The sequence below is a fragment of the Mauremys reevesii genome, linkage group 19, assembly GCF_016161935.1.
Source record: "Mauremys reevesii isolate NIE-2019 linkage group 19, ASM1616193v1, whole genome shotgun sequence".
Lineage (NCBI taxonomy): Eukaryota > Metazoa > Chordata > Testudines > Geoemydidae > Mauremys > Mauremys reevesii.
Genome location: NC_052641.1, coordinates 19,900,200 through 19,919,285, shown reverse-complemented (window position 1 = coordinate 19,919,285; position 19,086 = coordinate 19,900,200). Strand labels below are relative to the sequence as shown.

Below are 19,086 nucleotides of genomic sequence, written 5' to 3'. Positions count from 1 at the left end.
GTCACTAAAGGATGAATAAGACTTACCGGTACTTCATTTCTTTCTCAAAAATCACCCCATCCATTATTTTGGATAATCATTTAAACTACCTCATCTCCATATATGGAAAAGTCCCACAAGCAACACATTTGATACCTATATCCTACATTACTAATCCTGGAAATAAAACCCAAGATTAAAATCTGAAGGCTACCAAGAGTTAAACAACTTATATTCAGCCCTGATTTATAAACAGAATGAGACTAGGATTTTGAAAAGCTCATAAATGACTTAAGAGGCCAAAATCCCTTGGATGCTTTTGAAACCACTACCCTAAAGTATTTCACTAGTTGCACTATGGTGAAACAAACGAGATGGAAAAGAGGAAGAAACAGACAGCAAGCATGAAAGAGAAAGACAAGAATAGTGATGGATCTATCTTGGGTCTTCCCATAAACTACAGAGGAGTTGTGTGTTTTTTAAGTAATAAAAAATCCCTTAAAATAGTTTTTTGGCAACAAAATTCCCCCGTCCAAACAAAGTCTGAGATTAAAAAATACATTTGAGCAGACAAATATTTCCTTTGAGCCTGATATTTTGGTTGTTAAGTTTAACCAAGGAAACAGCCAGTGAGAGGGGAAGACTGTGCCTTCCACACCTTTTGCCTGCAAAAATCCCTGTGTCAACATGAAGCCTTATTGACTGAAAGCAGACAATGGGGGAGCCTCTGCCCTCAGGCCGCTATCCCACATTCTTCTGCAGTGTTCCTTAGAAACCCACCTTTTATTAGGAACAGCAGGCATGGTGAAAGGGCCGTCTGCTGCCTTGCCTTTTGACTTTGAGGCCTGTGTCTAACATTTTAATAGCAGCTAGGGGCCAGGGAGAGGTTGGGTTTTCTTTCCCCTCTTCTCTTTCCTCCAGGGTCATTCCATTGCAGGGTCATTCCCCCATCCAACAACTGTCACTATCCTTTTCCTCTCTAGCCAACCAAACTAACCGCTTTCTCGCCTAAACGTTCAGACAGCGAGAGGACACCAGAGCTTTGAGCTGATGGACGCTGGCAGAACTGCAGAACGGAGCGATTCCTGTCTTTAGCTGCATCGTCCTCATGACAAAATAGTACAGTATTGGGTCTGCCTGTTAGCCATAACCACAGGCGGCCGCATGCCCCAAGTGAAGCTATTGCACTGTTTAACTAGCGCTGCATCTCTTTGGAAGAGCCTTATCCACATGTCTTAAAAAACTGGCAGCCCCGCATTATTTAACTGCAGCCTATCTGCAGAAATCTACTTTGTGTCTAATATTGGTATTTTAAGCATAAAAACACACACACACCCCCTACCAAATCTAAAACAGTCAGTTCTTATAAAAACAAAATGAAACTGCATACTCAAAGTTCAATAGCGCTATGCAGCAAACACTAGAAGACCCTTAAAGCACTTTGCCTCGTGATCTTACAAGACATTAATACCATTAGAAGAGATGTCATGAGCACAACCTCTTTAACTGTGACCACCATGGCAGGAGGGTACAGGACTCATAGGGTGGCTGACAGCGTGAACAGCACAAATGCTGAAGTCTTCTTTTGTTATCCCTCCTGGGGACTGTCTTCGGTGGACACAAGAAGTGCCATATTGCAGCCTGAGCGGGCCTTGATGGATTAACCTTTCGTTCTCAGGGTCACAGCATGGCCCATAAACGCAGTCAAAGCATCGTGCCACTAGTTCTGGCGCCTGTAATATTATACCGTAGGATGGAGGTTTGGTGATTGGACTGCGCTGATGGCTCCGAAATCAGAGGCTGTGATGCCAGAGATCAACAAACCTGGGAAAGAGAGATCAGCCCTCCAATGTCTCGGAGAGTGTCTTGGGGGTAAAGATACTATGAAAGATGCTGTACAAAATGAGGCCCAGTTCCCCAGCTCCATGGCAGCTATCCCATTCAACTCCATGAGGTTAGTCAAGGGAGTAAGGGTTTGCAGGATCACCTCTGGGGCCTACAATCTGTCAAAGAGCTTTCGGATTCCAGCCTGCCAAGTCTCCATTCACAAAAGAGTAAGACACTTGTGAATGAAACATTCTCTTGTTCTGCAGTAGCTTAAAAATTCCAGCTCCTGGCCCAGCACTGGAATGAAACTTTCACATACAGCCTGATTCTTCAGGTCCCTTCTTGCCTTCAGCTACATCTCTGCAACCTTTTGGCTCCCCAGAGTTAGCTATAAGGGCCTGTTCTCAAGCCAAATTAAGGTAACCAGAGTCTATCAACTTAAGCGGACTTTGGATCAGGCCCTAGGTGACAGGATAGTGAGACATTGCAATATCTAAACTTTAATAAACTGGTTTATTTCTGAATTCTTTCCCCCCTGTCAGAGCAGCAACACAGCATCATAAATCAAAGCACTTTAGCAGACTAACTTCCCAGCCTTCCCTTACATGCTGGAGTTGTACAATCTATTAAATAGGGGAGCAATTATGGCATCTTTAAAACAAATCCATTTCACATCTAAATACCATTAAGCCTTCCAGAGTTTTGGGAAGGGAATTAGGTTAAAATCTTGTTAAAAAGAAAGTGATTTATGTGCAAATAAACTTTTTGCAACTTGACTGAGCATGAAAGTTTCCCATTAAACTTCAGCTCCCTTCCCGCCAACACTCCCCCCGCATTTGCTGAAGGTTCACGAGGGCTTTCAACCAATGCCTAAATGTTAATTGATTAACTGTCGTTGCCAATATTAACTTCAGACAGCCGTGGGGACTGAACATCATGGCATAAAAGCTAGAACAAAACGTTAACTCTTGTCTGGGGAATAACGGTCACAAACTACAATACTCTGCTCTCATTAGGTGCAATGTTCAACTCATTGCTTCTTCCAATGGCACCAGCAATTAGGCCCTAATTTGGTAAAGTACATGGGCTGGTATCTAATTCCAACTGTGAATAATCCTCCCGATTTCAATCAATTAGGCATGTGCTCACTTGCCTGGCTGAATCAGGGCCAGAGATAGTACTGCTGAGTTAAAAGCCGCTCTGGTTACTTTTGATTTTAATAAAAAACACCAGACCAAACCACCTACTACACTGATGGAGTTAGAAAATAATCTAATACACATCAGCCACATTATAGCAGAACTCCTCCCCTCCTGCAGTGGGGAGGGAAAACTTCAAAACTGGGCTGTGCCCCCAGACAGGTCAGTTACACCGGAACCACACACTTATCCGAAGCACTGTTTACCCATGACCCTGATCCTTCTTCCATTCACGTCAATAGGATTCTTGTCACTACATTCTCAGCGAGCAGGCACCGTATCTCCTGCTCCATCTGTATAAGCAGATTCTACTGCACTGCGTTCCTGCTTCAAGTGCTCTATGCGTCATATAAGGAGAGTTTTCAATGCACAGGTAACGTCAAGACACGGAGAGGTTAAGGGACTTCCCAGTAAAACCAGGAGCCCTGACTTTCTGCCCCACCTTCTAACCACTCAAGAATGCCACTTCCATATTATGATGGGTAGGCAGATAGCTAGGGAGCGTATCTATTATAGCTGATAGAGATAAGATTAGATGGCAGAGACCTTCAAAAGCCTCTGCGCCCATTGCAGTCAATGGGACTGAGAGTTGGGCTAACTGCTCCCACTGGAATAGTTAGTCCAATGCTGAGTGCTTTGGAAAATCCTGCCTATAATGTGCATATGTATATAGCTCACAAAAAGTATATACAATGTTTTACAAATAGCATTTTTCTATATATGCCCCAATCAAAGCAGGCTTAAAGCACAGTTTTAATGAAAGGAAAAATTCCAGAGTGACAGACAGGACCCCGCCAACACCTCCTCCGCCATCTCCTGTACTGCTGCACTTCAGAGCTGTAGGTTCTGCTGATGTAAATGCAAGGCAGCTAGCCGGCTCTGATACACAGCAGAATTTGTCACCACTCTATAAAGTGCAGCCCTGCAATTAATTAGCTCCAACCTGAACTTCTCAACAGCTCTTTTGTAGTTTCCATAAGGAAGGTCCAACCAAGTTATTTATCCTAATGACTCTTCCCACATCTCATTACAGTGATGGTTTTCAATCTTTTTTTCCATTTGTGGACCCTTACAATGGAGGTGCGGACCCCTTTGGAAAGCTAGACATAGTCTGCTGCGGACCCCCAGGAATCCACGGACCACAGGCTGAAAACCACTTCCTTAGAGACATTTATGTACTTCGTTCATACGGTCAGTTTAAAACAGCGCTGACTACTCATTTACTTATTAGCTTCAAAGAGATGGACTTGAAAGAGAAAACTATAAGTGATCAGTTATTTTAAACCACGACTGGAGGTAGGCAGGGGGATGAGAGACCAGGGTATAGTCTTATGGGGCCAGGGTATGGTCTTACCGAGATCTACCAGAGAATGCTTCACAGACACCAAAATCACGTCACAGGAGGCTAATGGGAGTTCTGCTATTAGCTTCAATGGGAGCCCAGAATGAAAACTTCAGAGCCCCCGTTCTTCACCCGTAACACTTTGGTTTAGAGGTGTGGGAGGGAAGTATTTAGCATGCACACAGCATCACCTCTGGATACACAGGCCTGAGATGGAAGGGAATTTCCCTCACTTCTGCTAAAACTGGAAGCTTGATCCATGTGGTTTTTCATGATCACAGAATGGTAGGACTGGGAGTGACCTCGAGAGGTCGTCTAGCCCAGTCCCCTGCACTCATGGCAGGACTAAGTATTATCTAGACCATCCCTGACAAATGTTTGTCTAACTTGCTCTTAAAAATCTCCAGTGATGGAGATTCCACAGCCTCCCTAGGCAATTTATGATGTGAATCTATTCAGTACCAACGAACAAACCCCCACTCTGATCAGACTCTCATCTCAGCTATGAACGGGAAAGATGCCCATTAACTTCAGTGGGCTTTGGAGCAAGCCTTTATTTTGTGCATTGTCTTCCATACTATAGGCCAGATTCTCATCTCAGTTCCACCACTGTAAATCTGGAATAACTCCAGACTTCTTTGGCATTACACCAGAATTACACCACTTTTGCTAAAAGGAGAATCTGATCCTCGGATAAGACAGCTTGATTTCAAGTTCTAATACTAAGAGCCTCTGAGTACAAATGTCTGTAAAATGGCAAAGAAACACAAATGGAGAAAATAAACTCTACAATAACGTTTCTATATTTAGCCCCAATCCCCAGCTGGTGTAAACTGGAATAGTTCAACTGAAATCACTGGAGCAACGCTGATTAACAATAGCTGAGAATCTAGCCTATTGTCTCTGTATCATTCCTTGGAAAATAAATAAACAGTCACAACCCTAATGTGTGAGAACACGGGAGCAGAATTCTTCGCAACGTGATGGTTCTATGGGAAACGAAACTCCTGGACCTGCAGAGAAGGCGCTAATATTAAACTGACCTTCCTCAGGGATATCGTTAACATTATGCACCCCATGGGGCCTTCCTTACTGAATTTATAGTAAATGCACATTTTTATTGGTCTATTCCAGTGGTTCTCAACCTATTTACCATTGTGGGCCGCATATACGGCCCAGAATGTGTTACGTGGGCCACATCCAATGCTACCTGTATGGCCCTGAGGATGTCACCTGGGCTGCAGCTGTGTGCGGATGGGGCCACAGGTTGAGAACCACTGGTATTCCCTGTGTGCAAAAAACCTAACCGATTCAAATCAGCGCAAAGCTTAATAAGCAAGCGTCAAACTAGAATCGCTACACTTCTGTCACTTGCGTTATTGTAAGATGTTTGGAGCCCTCTCTTTGTGCTGTGTTTGTGCAGTGCCTAGCACAATGGGTTCCTGGTCTGTTACTCAGGCTCCTAGGCACTACTGCAACACAAATAATAAAGAGTAAGAATATCATCCTTCTAACAGCACTGCCAGAGTATCATGCAGGATCAGGCTCTTACCTAACAGTCACTGTGCTCTGAATATCGCTGCTAAAGGGATGTTTAGTGACTGTTTCACAAGTTGTCAGTAGTGAAGAGTAACAGCTGAGCATCAAATAACATCGACAAGCAGAGCAGTCCAGTTAATGGGAGTGGTGAGATCTGTCAAATTCCCCAAGGGGTTCGATGGTTTTACATGGGAATGCAAGCCTATGCACACCCAATCCGCCGGCCATTCATCCCATTGACTTCAGAGGATTTTGCGGGATGCAGATCAGGGGAGAATTTGGATCTTAAGGCCAGATTCTGCTCTCAGCTGTCTGCAATGGAATTACTCTGGATTTACAAGGGAGCTGTTTCCAGATTTACACTGGTGTAACAGAGCAGTACATTGCCCTCAGCATTGAAAGTACAATGGAGGAGCTGTCAACACCAAGGCCAAATTCTCCTCAGTTACCTCAGTGCAACTGCGGCAGTGATATGCAGACAGCCAGCACATGGTATTCCAGTCGCCCCATTTACCACCTCCAAAGAATGGCCCTTGGACTGGCTCTCTTCACAGAGGTGAATTTTATGGCTCACAAAGCTTTTTGCCTGTAAATAAGGAATACACTACAGGGCTTGTTCCTGAAGACTCTGACATATGCAGCCTGTATTCAAGCAACACTGGGCCCGTATGTTGGCATTTGTGTGGCCATGCTCTGACATCCCTGCCCAAACAGCCCATTTTTGCCCTGGTTACCTTGAAAACGCAAAAGTTTACATCCCATGTCCTTCGAGTTGAGCCCTTGAAAGCTTCCTGCTGCTGGACAGCCCATTACACTCCAGGAATGCCATTCCATTGACTTCCTGCATTCGGCTTCAGCTCCACACACCTGCTCTGGGGATGCAGGACACCGATTGCCAAAGCTCCATGTTAATTTAGCTACAGCCAAGTAAATCATTTACCTCCTGGCGGTTGTGGCACTGCACTGAACCGTGCGGAGGTCTCCAAATACACACACTTCCAGAGAAACAAAACTGTCCCGTGTTTAGATGTGGCAGCAGAAGCAGAATTGCATGGAGGAATCACAAAGCCTGTGGTTCAACTCCAGTGTCCAGGAGCAGAAATGAACAGATACTAAAGTCTCGGCATAATTCTTCCCACACCAAAAGCAACTCAAGTTGTTACTGCACAATGGGCCAGAAAGTAGAGTGAGCGCCATTAAAAACTGGGCAGGTACCACCCGCAGGCGTTTACCACAGTATGGGGGATCAGTACATCCCCTTCTAGACACAGGGGGATAAACAGCCATCTCCTAATGGTGCCCAGGGTGATGAAGAGCAAGAGGCGCCATTTGAAAGGCAGGCTCCATTAGTCTGGAATTTGCACTGGACTCTTGTTTTCCTCTGTGCACTTAGATCCCTGCAGTGCCTAGGCCTGACACAACAGGCTTTGTTTGGTGGATGTGGGAGTGGCACAAAGGTTCCCTTTGCACTTCCCTGATCTGGTGTGCCAGGCTGGTCCCTTGGCCAGTTAGAGGCCGAAAAACCCTCCTGTGTCAGAGGCCTCTTTCGGTGTCCAATCCCAAGAGATGCTGAGCATCCACAAATCCCACCAAAGTGAGTGGGAACTGCTCATCACCTGTCTGGATATGGCCCTCAGACAGATGGATGGATTCCTATCTTACATCTAAGCCAACCACCTATATATATATGGAGATATACCTATCTCATAGAGCTGGAAGGGACCCCCAAAGGTCATCAAGTCCAGCCCCCTGCCTTCACTAGCAGGACCAAGTACTGATTTTGCCCCAGATCCCTAAGTGGCCCCCTCAAGGAGGGAACTCATAACCCTGGGTTTAGCAGGCCAATGCTCAAACCACTGAGCTATCCCTCCCCCTTTAAAAAAAAATGGAGATATGCCTCACCTTTCACATCAAAAGTCTACGTTGCTTTGGGAAGATACAGATGTTGATGTAGGATCCTGCAAGTAAATGCAGGCTCCTCTACCCTACAGACTTGATTTATGGCCCTGAAAAACTATACCCATACCCTGGAGATAGCTTAGCCATGGGAACTCACCATAATGACCACACGTACTCCAGCCTATGGTAATTGCACCCTGAGGCTACTAGTTGGTTAAATATGTTTATGCTCTATAAATTTCTCATTCCACTCACGTACATACAGTTACCAGTCAGCACGGCTATGAACATGAGCAAAGTGAGGGTCAGGGCACCTCCAGGTCCAGAAAGAGAAAGTTAATTTACAAAGGACACTAGTTTAAAACTTGCTAATTGCTTGCTGATGTATGTTATTCAGCCCTTTAACTGCCAAATTGTTTGTTTCTAATGTCTTACAAATAGAGGGGCAAAGAAGGTGGGGAACAAGTGGAACCATCTAATGCAATATACAGTCAAACCAGGGGTTCTCAAACTGGGGGTCAGGACCCCTCAGGGGGTCGCAAAGTTATTACACGGGGGGGTTGCAAGCTGTCAGCCTCCACCCCAAACCCTGCTTGGCCGCCAGCATTTATACTGGTGTTAAATATATTATAAAGTGTTTTTAATGTATAAGAGGGGTCGCACTCAGAGGCTTGCAGTGCAGAAGTCTGAGAATCCCTGCAATAAACTATAACCCCCTTTGGGACACATCCTTAGCTAGCAGAAATCAGCAGAGCTCCATTGACGTTAACGTAGTTATGACGATTCACACCAGCTACGATTCTAGCCCTTTGAGGTCAGATATTTCTCACAGGGCAAGTTCAAGCAATGAAGGGAAAAAAAAACATAATATACAGGCAGAATCCTATGAGCAGTGTAGCTACATCTGCCATCACGAGCGCAGGTGATCAATAAACAGGATCACACAAGTTCTAAGGCTCTTCATTCTTCTAAGTCTTGGTCAGAGTCTTTGGTGGCATTTAAGGAAAACGGCGTGATACACTCCTGTTCCCAAGCCCTTGGCCAAGGGATTGGAATAACTCAGTGTGTTTTTGTGGAGGCAGAATCTGAATCAGCTCAAGGTGGCAACAAGAGGGATTTCACCAAGGCCAGATTCACAGTTCATCAGCATAACTCTGCTGATTTCAGTGATGAAACACTTTGCACAGGCACAAGGCAAAAGGCACTGGAGAATGAGCCCCCCCACACCCCTGTTCTGAAAAACTTCCTAAATGATGTTTGGCACTGAGGTGGCTGGGCCCTGCAACCAGTTTCTTGCACTGAGCACGTGACAAGCGATATAGGCAAAGTTCAGCCATTAAATCACCCTTCCAATCCCTCTGCTGACTGTTTGAGAATAGATGCCACATTGGGATGGGTGGGGGAAAATAATATATGAAAAAATCCCTATAAAACAGCATAAAATAACACAAGGGGCCAGATCCTTGGCTGGTGTGAATGGATGAAGCTCTGCTGACTCTGGGGGCAGTGCTGATTTATGCCAGCTGAGGATCTGGACCAAGATTCTCTTCCACTGGAAGCTGCAACAGGGGATGCTGATGCTTTTGTATTTTTAATCTACCCTCTTCCACCAAGTCTCCAGACTCCAACCATGTTCCTTCCGAAAACATGAGATCAGACTTGAAATGACCACCCAGGAGTCTCAAAGTGGCTGAATCACCATGAGACTGTTCCTTTAAGAGTTTCCTCTGGTTGATTGTTTCACACTCCACCCTCTTCCTGTCCAGCATGGAGGCGACGTTTTTTCTTTGTTATTATTTCATGGAAATAACGTTGGGCTAAAGCACATGAGAAATATCAAACCAGAAGGAAACATCCGTCCTTTAAAATGAGATAACAATGACTGAGCAGTTGAATAACCCAGAGGCCACAAAGGACTGCAGAATTAAGACTGTCGCTGTAGTTTTCTGGTTGTCACCACAAAATTATTTTAATCTAAAATAATAATCTCTTGCTTTTTAAAATCGAGGTTTAACTAAATATTTCCCCAGCTCCTACGGATCAGCTCCATTGGCCACTGTAGTTTTTTCATTGACCTCCACAGCCTTTGGATCAGGCCCTATATCCAGAAGTTGAGCCATGTAGCTGCAGAGATTCATAAACAAAAGGAAGTACCTTTAGCAAACTGACCTTTTCCTCACTGCAAACCTAGTGGTTAGATTTAACCTTTTCCTTCACCTTAAAAGCCGCTTTGCTACACAGGGCCAGATTCTCAGCACGTTGGCGTAACCCATAGGTGACAAATCCGTGGGTGCTCCGGGGCTGGAGCACCCACAGAAAAAAATTGGTGGGTGCTCAGCACCCATTAGCAGCTCCCCATGGCCCCGCCCGGCCCCCCTGCTCCAGCTCACCTCCACCTGCTCAGCGAGCGCAACACCGTGTCCTGCTTCTCCCCCCTCCCTCCCAGCGCTTGCGCTGCGAAACAGCTGATTTGCGGGGCAGGGAGGGAGGGGGAAGGAGGAGGAATGCGGCACACTGTGGGAAGAGGCACGGCCAGGGCTGGGATTTGGGGAAGGGATCCAATAGGGGCAGGGAGGGGGCGGAGTTAGGGCGGGGACTTTGAAATGGGGCGGGGCCAGGATGGGGTGGAGTCGGGGCGGGGAGGCGCGGGCACCCACCGACGCCAGAGAAAGTTGGCGCCTATGGCATAACTCCCTGATTTCAGTGATGAAACACAAGTGGGTTTGAGTTCAGCCCCCTCCCAAACCATGTGCTTTTAACTAGTGGAACAGGGGCTTGCTGGGAATAAAATTTGCATGTCACAACAATCTTAGACCGGTCCTATTAATTTGCAATGGTACCAGTCCAAAATATAACTGTACAATGTTTAATTAGGACCTATCACTGCAAGTCAAAGTGATCTTCAAAAAAACCTTTTCATCTTATCTGGGAACATGTTTGATTCAAATGAGAGCCTATTCCTTAAGCCACAGTTAACACACACCACAAAACCACACTTCTCAGTGCTGTTGCAGTCAGTGGCTAGCTTCACCATCTGCTGGTACAAACTTTTGCAAACCAGGCTTTTTAAAGTTACAAAGCCAGGGCAAGAGTTTGGTGTTGGGTTACTTTTACCTTGAGTTGAGTTCCTCACAAGATCCCGTTAGGTGAAACATCACAATAAACTTTCAAGCTGTTTGCAAGATCATATTATTCCTGCATAGGAACTCGAAAGAGACAAGGTGGGTGAGGTATTATCTGTTATTGGACCAACTTCTGCTGGTGAGAGAGACCAGCTTTCGAGCTCACACAGAGCTTTTCTTCAGGGCTGGGAAACATACTCCGAAACCCGCAGAAGAGCTCTGCATAAGCTCAAAAGCTTGTCTCTCTTGAATGTCCCGGGACTGACACAGCTACAGCTACACTGCATATAGGAACTCTAAAGGCAATTTAATTAGGCCACTTCTGTTGCAAGACCTCTAGCTGATCGAATGCCCAGGCCTCTTCATTCAATTAAAGCTCTGTGTACAAGACAGACTGGCAAGGAGACAATAAGATAAAGGACCAGGAGTTTTAGGAAATGTAGCTGTAAAATAACAAAAGTAAGTGAAAGCTCATCATTTCACCCTGGTGATTTGCTTTCCATAACAGGGCTTATACACTGATAACTCTGAAACCAAAGTTACTTTCAAGTAACTCAGTTAGCTCTCTGCTGTAATGAGTATCCACAACAAACGCAGAGATACTTCTCCACTGGAGTAGCTTCTCCCTCGTACACTATTTATTTCACTCCACTTTCTAATTGGATTTGTGGGGGAAGCACAAAGGGGCTTTATGGCCAAACTGTGTTAAGTGCCAGGCCAAACTGAGATGTGGCCTCTAGCCAAAATGGTATGTTTCATTCAGGCGCCAATGGGCGGTGCCAACTTTTTCCACTTCTTCTATCTGTGCTCTTAACTTTGCTTTGTTTAAGGGGCTTGGAAGCAAAACTCCTAGTAAAGAGATAGATACTGAGAGAAGTCTGAAAAATAAGATTTTGCTAATCCCTATCAGGTACCTTGGAAGTTACATCTCATCCAATGTCTCAGTCCCCACCAAACTTGCCTTCCCGAAATCATCATCCATTAAAAGTTCAACCTACACAGCATTCAATATTAGCAGCTACTGAAACCTTAGTTTCCTGCAAAAACAGCTCACACGTTTGCAAGTGGCTCTGTATTTGTGGTCAAGAAGATAAGTCACTTACGGCTGCCAGCAAAGAAATTCTTCAAAGATACCAAAATGTCTCTTTTTTTCTTAAAAAAGATACTTTGGAGGCTTTTGCTCCTTTTAACAGAGCTTGCACACATCAGATCTAATTAGATTCCACTGCCATCTGCACATGCAATGTAAATCGGGAGTTGCAGGGAGTTGGAACTTAAGAGAAAGAAAGAAAGAAAGAAAGAAAGAAAGAAAGAAAGAAAGAAAGAAAGAAAGAAAGCACAAGGAAAAGGAGGGGTGTAGGGTTGGAGTGGGGGATGGAAAGAGTTATGCATTCGGGGAAGCCATACATGATTAGTCACACAGCATTAATCTGCCTCCCTTAACAATAGCTGCCGAATTTCGACCGAATCCCAGCTGTCGTTCTTTGAATGAAAGAAAACAAGATTTAGAGCGTCAAGCGTTGGTAAGGGCTTCTGCAAAAAAAAAAAAAAAAAAAAAAAGTGGCGTGCATTCATTAGTAGCTCACAAAGGGACCCAACTTTTGTCCATTAAATTGTTCATGTGCCTGATTAATTTGCTGATTTTTTTTTCCAAGGGGGTGGCAGTTTGGGTGGAAGGGAGGGGGCAGGAGATGCCAAACTGGGCAGAATAACCCAACTGAAGCAGACGTGAAAACCTGATCTTCCCCCTCCGCCCCCCGCCCCCGAATGTTGTCGAGGAAGATTGCCATTCAACAGTTGGCATGGAAATGCCTTCAGGTCCCTCTGCAGAGGGGAGCTCTGAATTGGACGTCTGGAATGGACAAGACTGTCTTCTTGGCAAGCCCCAACCTCGCACACGCTTAACAGGTGGATCGGGGAGGCTGGCTGGAAAACAAACCCATTCGGACTTCGTTTATGTAATAGTTTAAAAAAAAAACCTGAAATCTTATTCATTTCTCTTTGGTTATTGTTCCTTGGAAGGTTGGAGTGAATCAGTCATCGCTGTGGTGGGTTGGTTGGTGAGTCCTTCAGGAAATCCCAACATTTTACATATCAGTTGGCTCCATGATCCAGGATTGGAGAAAGCCGGCCAGAGAACCGTCACATAAAACTATCTTGCAGGCAAAAGGTGCCTCTCTCTTACTGAGTGAACCCGCTTTCTTATGAGCCTAATCCTGCAACACAGCATGGGCCATATCCTTGGCTGGTGAACATTGACTTCAATGGAGTTATGCTGATGTGCCATAGCTGAGAGCCTGGCCACAACCGCCTTCAACCCCCATTGACTCTAATGGGAGGTGGCGGCCCCTTGTCACACCCTTTGAAATCAATCAATACCTAAATATTTGTTTATTTCAGTGGCAGCAGAATCAAAATCATGGCATTAGGAAGATCGCGCTGTATTGTAAATTGACATTATAGTGTCCACAATTCAAGAAGCATGTTGATAAACTGGAGGCAGTTCAGAGAAGAAGCAGGAGAAGGAGAAGGAAAACATGCCTTATAGCAACAGACTCAAGGAGCTCAATCTCTAACAAAGAGAAGGTTAAGGGATGACTTGATTACAGTCTGTAAGTACCTACATGGGGAACAAATATTGATTAATAATGAGCTCTTCAACCTAGCTGAGAAAGGTATAATAACACAATCCAATGGCTGGAAGTTGAAGCTAGAAAAATTCAAATTTAGAATTAAGATGTAAATTTTTAGCTGTGAAGATAATTAACCACTGGAATAATTCATCAAGGGTCTCCATCACTGGCAATTTTTAGATCAAGACTGGATGTTTTTCTAAAAGATCTGCTCTAGGAATTATTTTTGAGGAGCTCCACAGGTTTGCTATACAGAAGGTCAGATTAGGTGGTCACAGTGGCTCCTTCTGGCCTTGGAATCTATGAATCTATGAATCATGGGGTTGTCACTGAGTGTGACCTCTGGCCAAAGGATAGGGTAAATAATACGATAGTCTTCAAATGCTTACTGGATTTTTTGCAGTGAACATTAATGCTTTTTACAGGCCCAGCAGGTGTCTCTAAAGCACAAGATTCTGGGGCCAGAAGCAGGAGCTTGTCCTGGAGTGAATTAAAAAAAAACTGAATAAAGCTATCAAGAGTCTCCCTTCGAAGTTACTTATTGGTCCAGATGGTACTAAATCCTGCTCCACTGCCTTCAACAGGGTGACACGTTTCTTGTATTTTCCCCCCAACCAGGACACCACGCTTGACTCCTATTCAAGTAGGACTGGGTCCCAGTATGGCTGCAAATTATTCTTGCACCTCAAATAAAAAAACACTTTTCCTCTTTTTGAATTCAGGTCCTTCAAAGCAAAGTCAACTTTATGGCAATGTGTTCATCTAGATAAAGGAAACTCATTGGCTCGGTTCGCTTTTATACTTACAGGCATACCCCAGTCCCATTGGAGTAAGTTTCACACTTTCCCCCATTCAAGCAGGATTCGGCAGGCTGGGTACATCGTAAACCTGCAAACAGAAGATGAGAATTAGCCAGTAGTTAAGCCATGTCTACCCTATAAAATTATGTTGACCATTGGCATACAGACGCCTCAATAATTACATCGCTTGTGCGTGTTGACACTTTACTCCTTGTGTCGGCGGTGTGCGTCTTCAGCAGGAGCGCTTGTATCGAGTGAACTGTCAGCGTGGGGCATTGTGGGACAGTTTCTGAAGGCCAGTAACAGTCAACGTAAGCAAAGCAACGTCTACACTGATGCTGTGTCGACCTAACTACATCAACCTTGACGCTACGCCACTCGTGGAAGTGGAGTTATTAAATTGGCATCCCAGGGCAGTTCTGTCAGCGGGAGTGAAATTTTCCATAGTTAAGTCCCAGTATGGCTGCAAATTATTCTTAAGTCGATGTAAGCTGCCTTGCGTTGACCTAACTCTGTAGTGTAAAACAGGCCTTTGACACCTCTATTAGCCTAATCCCCAGAGAGAACAAACTGAGTCTTTTACTGATCAAAGGCCTTCTCATACTCAAGTCAATGAGAGGGGGTCTTATATTAGTCTATAACAGCAGGCTCACAGAGACTCTGGCTCTGCTAAAGCTCTGGAAGCGATGGGCTCTCAGTAGACGATGTCATCAAATGATGAAACACATAAAAATGCATGGCTAATTGCACTGGGCCAAGCTGTGACCCGTTCCTAGGCAGCATGTGATTTCAAAGGGGGCTGGCATAACATGGCCCAGTCTCGTCTTTTATGCAGGGAAAAGCTGGCCTGAAAAGATCATTTTTGCAAACTTCATGGATTTCGGACTCAATCTCTCATTCCTTATTCAGCTAAACTCTGAAGGAGCTCACTGGGAGCACTGCCTTAGTATGGAGTTGGTCAGGCCCTTAGGATTTGGGTGACATGGGCTATTCTAAAAACCTAACCAAGGGGACCAACCATTACTCATGAGAGTAAGCTTTATTTAAGTGAGTAGTCCACTGAAGCCTACTAGGATAAGGATTTCAGGATCTGGTCATTTGGGCCAAATTCTGCTCTCAGTTATCCTGGAATTACACCTGATTTTACATCTCAATTTGGCCTGTAGATTGTAAACTCTTCAGGGCACAGCCCCTTGGCCAAAATTGACTCTCATGTTGGGGAAAAACCAGAGTAACTTCAGATCAATCAATGGAGTTACTTCAGATTTACACCGGGGTCTCTTCAAGCAGAATGCATCCCTGGATGTTTGGTGTGTCTGCAAAGCCCCATGCATCTCTGCAGCACTGCATACAAATAATTCAATAATAATTGCAGATAGGCTCTTAACCAATCAAACCCAGTGGAGGCCCACTGCAGTGGCATGGGACATTAGTGGATTGAAGGCTGCCCATGACATAAGGTGTTTCCAATATGCAAATGGGGGTGCACAATGGAATGCCACCAACCATATGGCGACGTGCTAGCAATTCTGTCTAACAGCTTACAGGGGAAAGGGGGCTGCCACGGAGCTTTAAAAGTCACAGAGCAGCCCAGGCTGCTTTCACAAGGCAAAGTTATCTGCAAACTTTAAGTTCAGATTACAGGGCAGACTCCCCTCCTTGTTCTCAGCCACCTAGCTGGGTTTCTTCCCCGCCTTCCCCCCCACTTACTGCTACTGTCCTGGCTACAGAAAATGCTCCTGAAACTATTGCTGAATTGTCTGGCTGTTCAGATATTCATGGTAAAAAAAAAAAAAAGAGAGAGAAGAAAGAAAGACAAAAAGTGACTACAGACTGTCCTACAGAGGGAGAACAGAGTCGTAAAGCCACAGGCGCACACTCCCCTCCTCGCTCGTGGGAAAAAGCAACAGCTGCAGAGCAGAGCCTTCCCTGATTCCTAACAAAGGGGGAAATCAGAGCTGCCCATTGTAAAACGTTAAAGACACCTCTTGTTACATTATTTACTGTAGGGCAGCTCTCAATCCTGTATCACCCTTGATACTCAATACTTGCTGCCTGAAAGATCTGATTGAGTCAACTCACAGCCCCACTACCTCCTCCCATGCCAACACACTGCAGCCTGTTTTTTTGGGGGGGGAGGGAATTAAGCCAGCCTGGGTATCTCCTCAGTTATGCAAAGTGAAGTGAAACCAGACAGCGCAAATGGTACCTAAACTGGGCCCTTCCCGGAAGGCTGTGATGACACCCTTACTATGAGTAAGACTTATGCCCTTATATCATAACTCTGAAGTACACAGGGGCAGGCTACACTGCTTAAGGCAGAGGGCGTTAGTGTCTCAATGCTCAGTCCTACGCTCCCTGATCTAAAAGCTCCAGGAGAGAAACCCCAGTCTCTCTCCTGTTTAAAAATCGTTGCATTTAGCACAGATGCAGCTAGGCATCCTTTTTTTTTTTTTTTTTTTTTTTAATACACAGGTATATATATAAAACCCCCAACAACATGCGAGGGCAGCGTGCAGGAATGAGAGGTGGCTATATGGGCTGGCTGAGCACGGCCTTTTTTCTCTTATACGCCAGCACTGCGTCTCCTGGTAACCTCCCTTGCTGGCATCAGTGGCACTGGGTTCAGTGGGAGTCAGGGTGGCAGAATCCAACCCACTATGTTACAGTTAGCATCAGTTTGAGCCAAACACTTAAGGGCCAGATTCTGCTGCCTTTTCACTGAGTAGCACTTCCTCCGCGCTAGCAGGCCCCAGGAAGTTAGTGAGACTCCTCACACGAGTAGGTGCTACTCCTGTATTTATACTCTTATATAGCGCTTTTCAAAAGCGCTTCACCATCTTTATTTTTTCAGTGTTGTGAGGATAAAGGCATTGAAGTGCTACATTTTCAAGCAGAGATGCACAATACAATTATTTCTGCATGTTAAGATTTTTTTTTTGAAAGCATCTTCCTACTCATTTCTCTCACCTTGGTGAAACTTAGGCATCTTTCATTTTTAGGCCTTTTAGACTAAAAAAGAAGAATTGTTGCACAAGTTTCCATTTGATTGTTTCCCCAAAGGTTACTGCACGGTGCCGAAACACAAGGGCCTCTGACATCCGCCCCAACACTTGCAAGGAAAGGGCTGAGAGAACAAGAAATCTGACGTCGATTCGAGAAACAGGAAATAAAAAATGAACAGGGCTTTCAAAAAATAAAAACCAGTCTCCGGCTTGTTCAGCGCACAGTCCAGCCCTGAAAAGAGGCCAGGGAAAAGAGCTACTTTCTGAGCTCTGCAACATGAAATATTCGACTGCTGAGAAAAAAGAACCCATAGAAAAGCCCCCACACAACTCACCACATTGCTACCCTGAGATCAGTTCTCAAAACTAACCCCCCTGCCCCCCACACACACTCACGAGCTTGTTTTGTGTTACAAAACCAGTCATGCTTTCCAGCCTTGGTGATGGCAGCTTTTAAAGGCTTGCTCCTCTCAGGAGAGCTCGAGAGAATAAAGTTTTAAGAGAACTCAGCTCCACCCTTCGCAGCCTCCTTGGCTGGGATTTGGTTGAGCGCTGAAGAAGTTATGCCACTTTGTAAGGCAGGATCAGCTCTTCCCCCGGATTGTTTTAAAAGCGAGGGGGTTAAACACACTGGATTCCCCGCCCTGGAGCTCTGCCCGCCACACACCCTCTCAGGTGGGTTGTGATCTTTTAAAATCGGAGGGAGCGGGGAGGAGAGATTCCCTCTTGGAGGGCAGTTGGAAGCAGACAGCAAAGCAACAGACACACACACACACACAGAGCGATTTCACTCCGGATTGCTCATTTCCCTAATAAGAACAGAACTTTTCAAGCCGCGGTCTCTTCCCCTTCAGCCTGCTCCGGGCTGAGCCGCTGCCAGACAGCCCTGCTTTCACTTTGCAAAGGGTTTCACCTGCCCCGGGCTCTCCCCCGCTAGCACCCCCCAGCACCAAGGGGGTCTCTGCCCTTCTCCAGTCAGGGAGCCCCCTCTCCTCACGCCAGGCTGCCCCCGGGGCGGGGGGAGCACTGGGCAGGGGAAGAAGGAAAACAAACGGGCGAGAAAGTTTCCACTTCGCCGGCGAGAGAAGGCAGGACTTTGGCTGGGACACGCCGGAGCCCAGCTCCATCTCCCGGGGCGCCACTTAACTTCTGCTCCGGAGCATCAACTCTCTGGTGGCCACAGCCCCTCTCCCCCGCATCCTCTCCCTTTCCCCCAGGCCCAGCCCTGGCCCTGGCCCCTACCTCGGCTCAGCACGGGCAGCAGTGACAGCAGGAGGCTCTGCACCAGAAGCTGCTGCATTCCTTCTCTTCGAGCTCCGCACCGGCGTCTCTCTCTTTGCGCTGGTCCTGGCCCCCCCTTTCAGAGCCACATCGATCCCGGGGCGCCCCCAGCCAGCCGGCGGGCATGCAGGATCCCCCCAAAAAAGAGCACCCCAAACTCAGGCGGGGAAAGCAGTCCGCTCCCAGGGAGAAATGCCCGGTGCCCCCGAGAGCCGCAGAGAGCCGCAGCGCCCCGTGCAACCTCCGGCTGCAAATCCCCGAGTGAGGAGGAGGCGGCGGCTCTGAGCTGCGCTCTCCACCCCCCTCCCCGCCCCGATCCTTCCGCCCAGGTGCCCTGAGCCCCAGCCAGCCACAGCAGCCTGCCAAGGGGCAAGGGGGAGCCTGCCCCCGGGCTGCCAAGGGCAGGTGGGGGCGGGATCGTTTGGGGGGAGCTGCTCCCCAAGCCCCTGCGCGCAGGAGG

General features: G+C 46.3%; 1 protein-coding gene across 1 annotated transcript in view; it reads right to left on the bottom strand.

Annotated features, from left to right (window-relative positions):
* NOTCH1 (notch receptor 1) overlaps positions 1-18,871 on the bottom strand; it is an 81,173-nt gene extending 62,302 nt beyond the window's left edge. Inside the window, exons 1-2 of the mRNA XM_039507175.1 lie at positions 18,588-18,871; positions 14,347-14,428 (exon numbers count right to left, since the gene is read on the bottom strand). Of these exons, the coding sequence (XP_039363109.1) occupies positions 14,347-14,428; positions 18,588-18,645 (140 nt within the window). The 5' untranslated portion in view covers positions 18,646-18,871. The remainder of the gene's footprint in view (positions 1-14,346; positions 14,429-18,587) is intronic.
* Between the last annotated feature and the right edge of the window lie 215 nt (positions 18,872-19,086).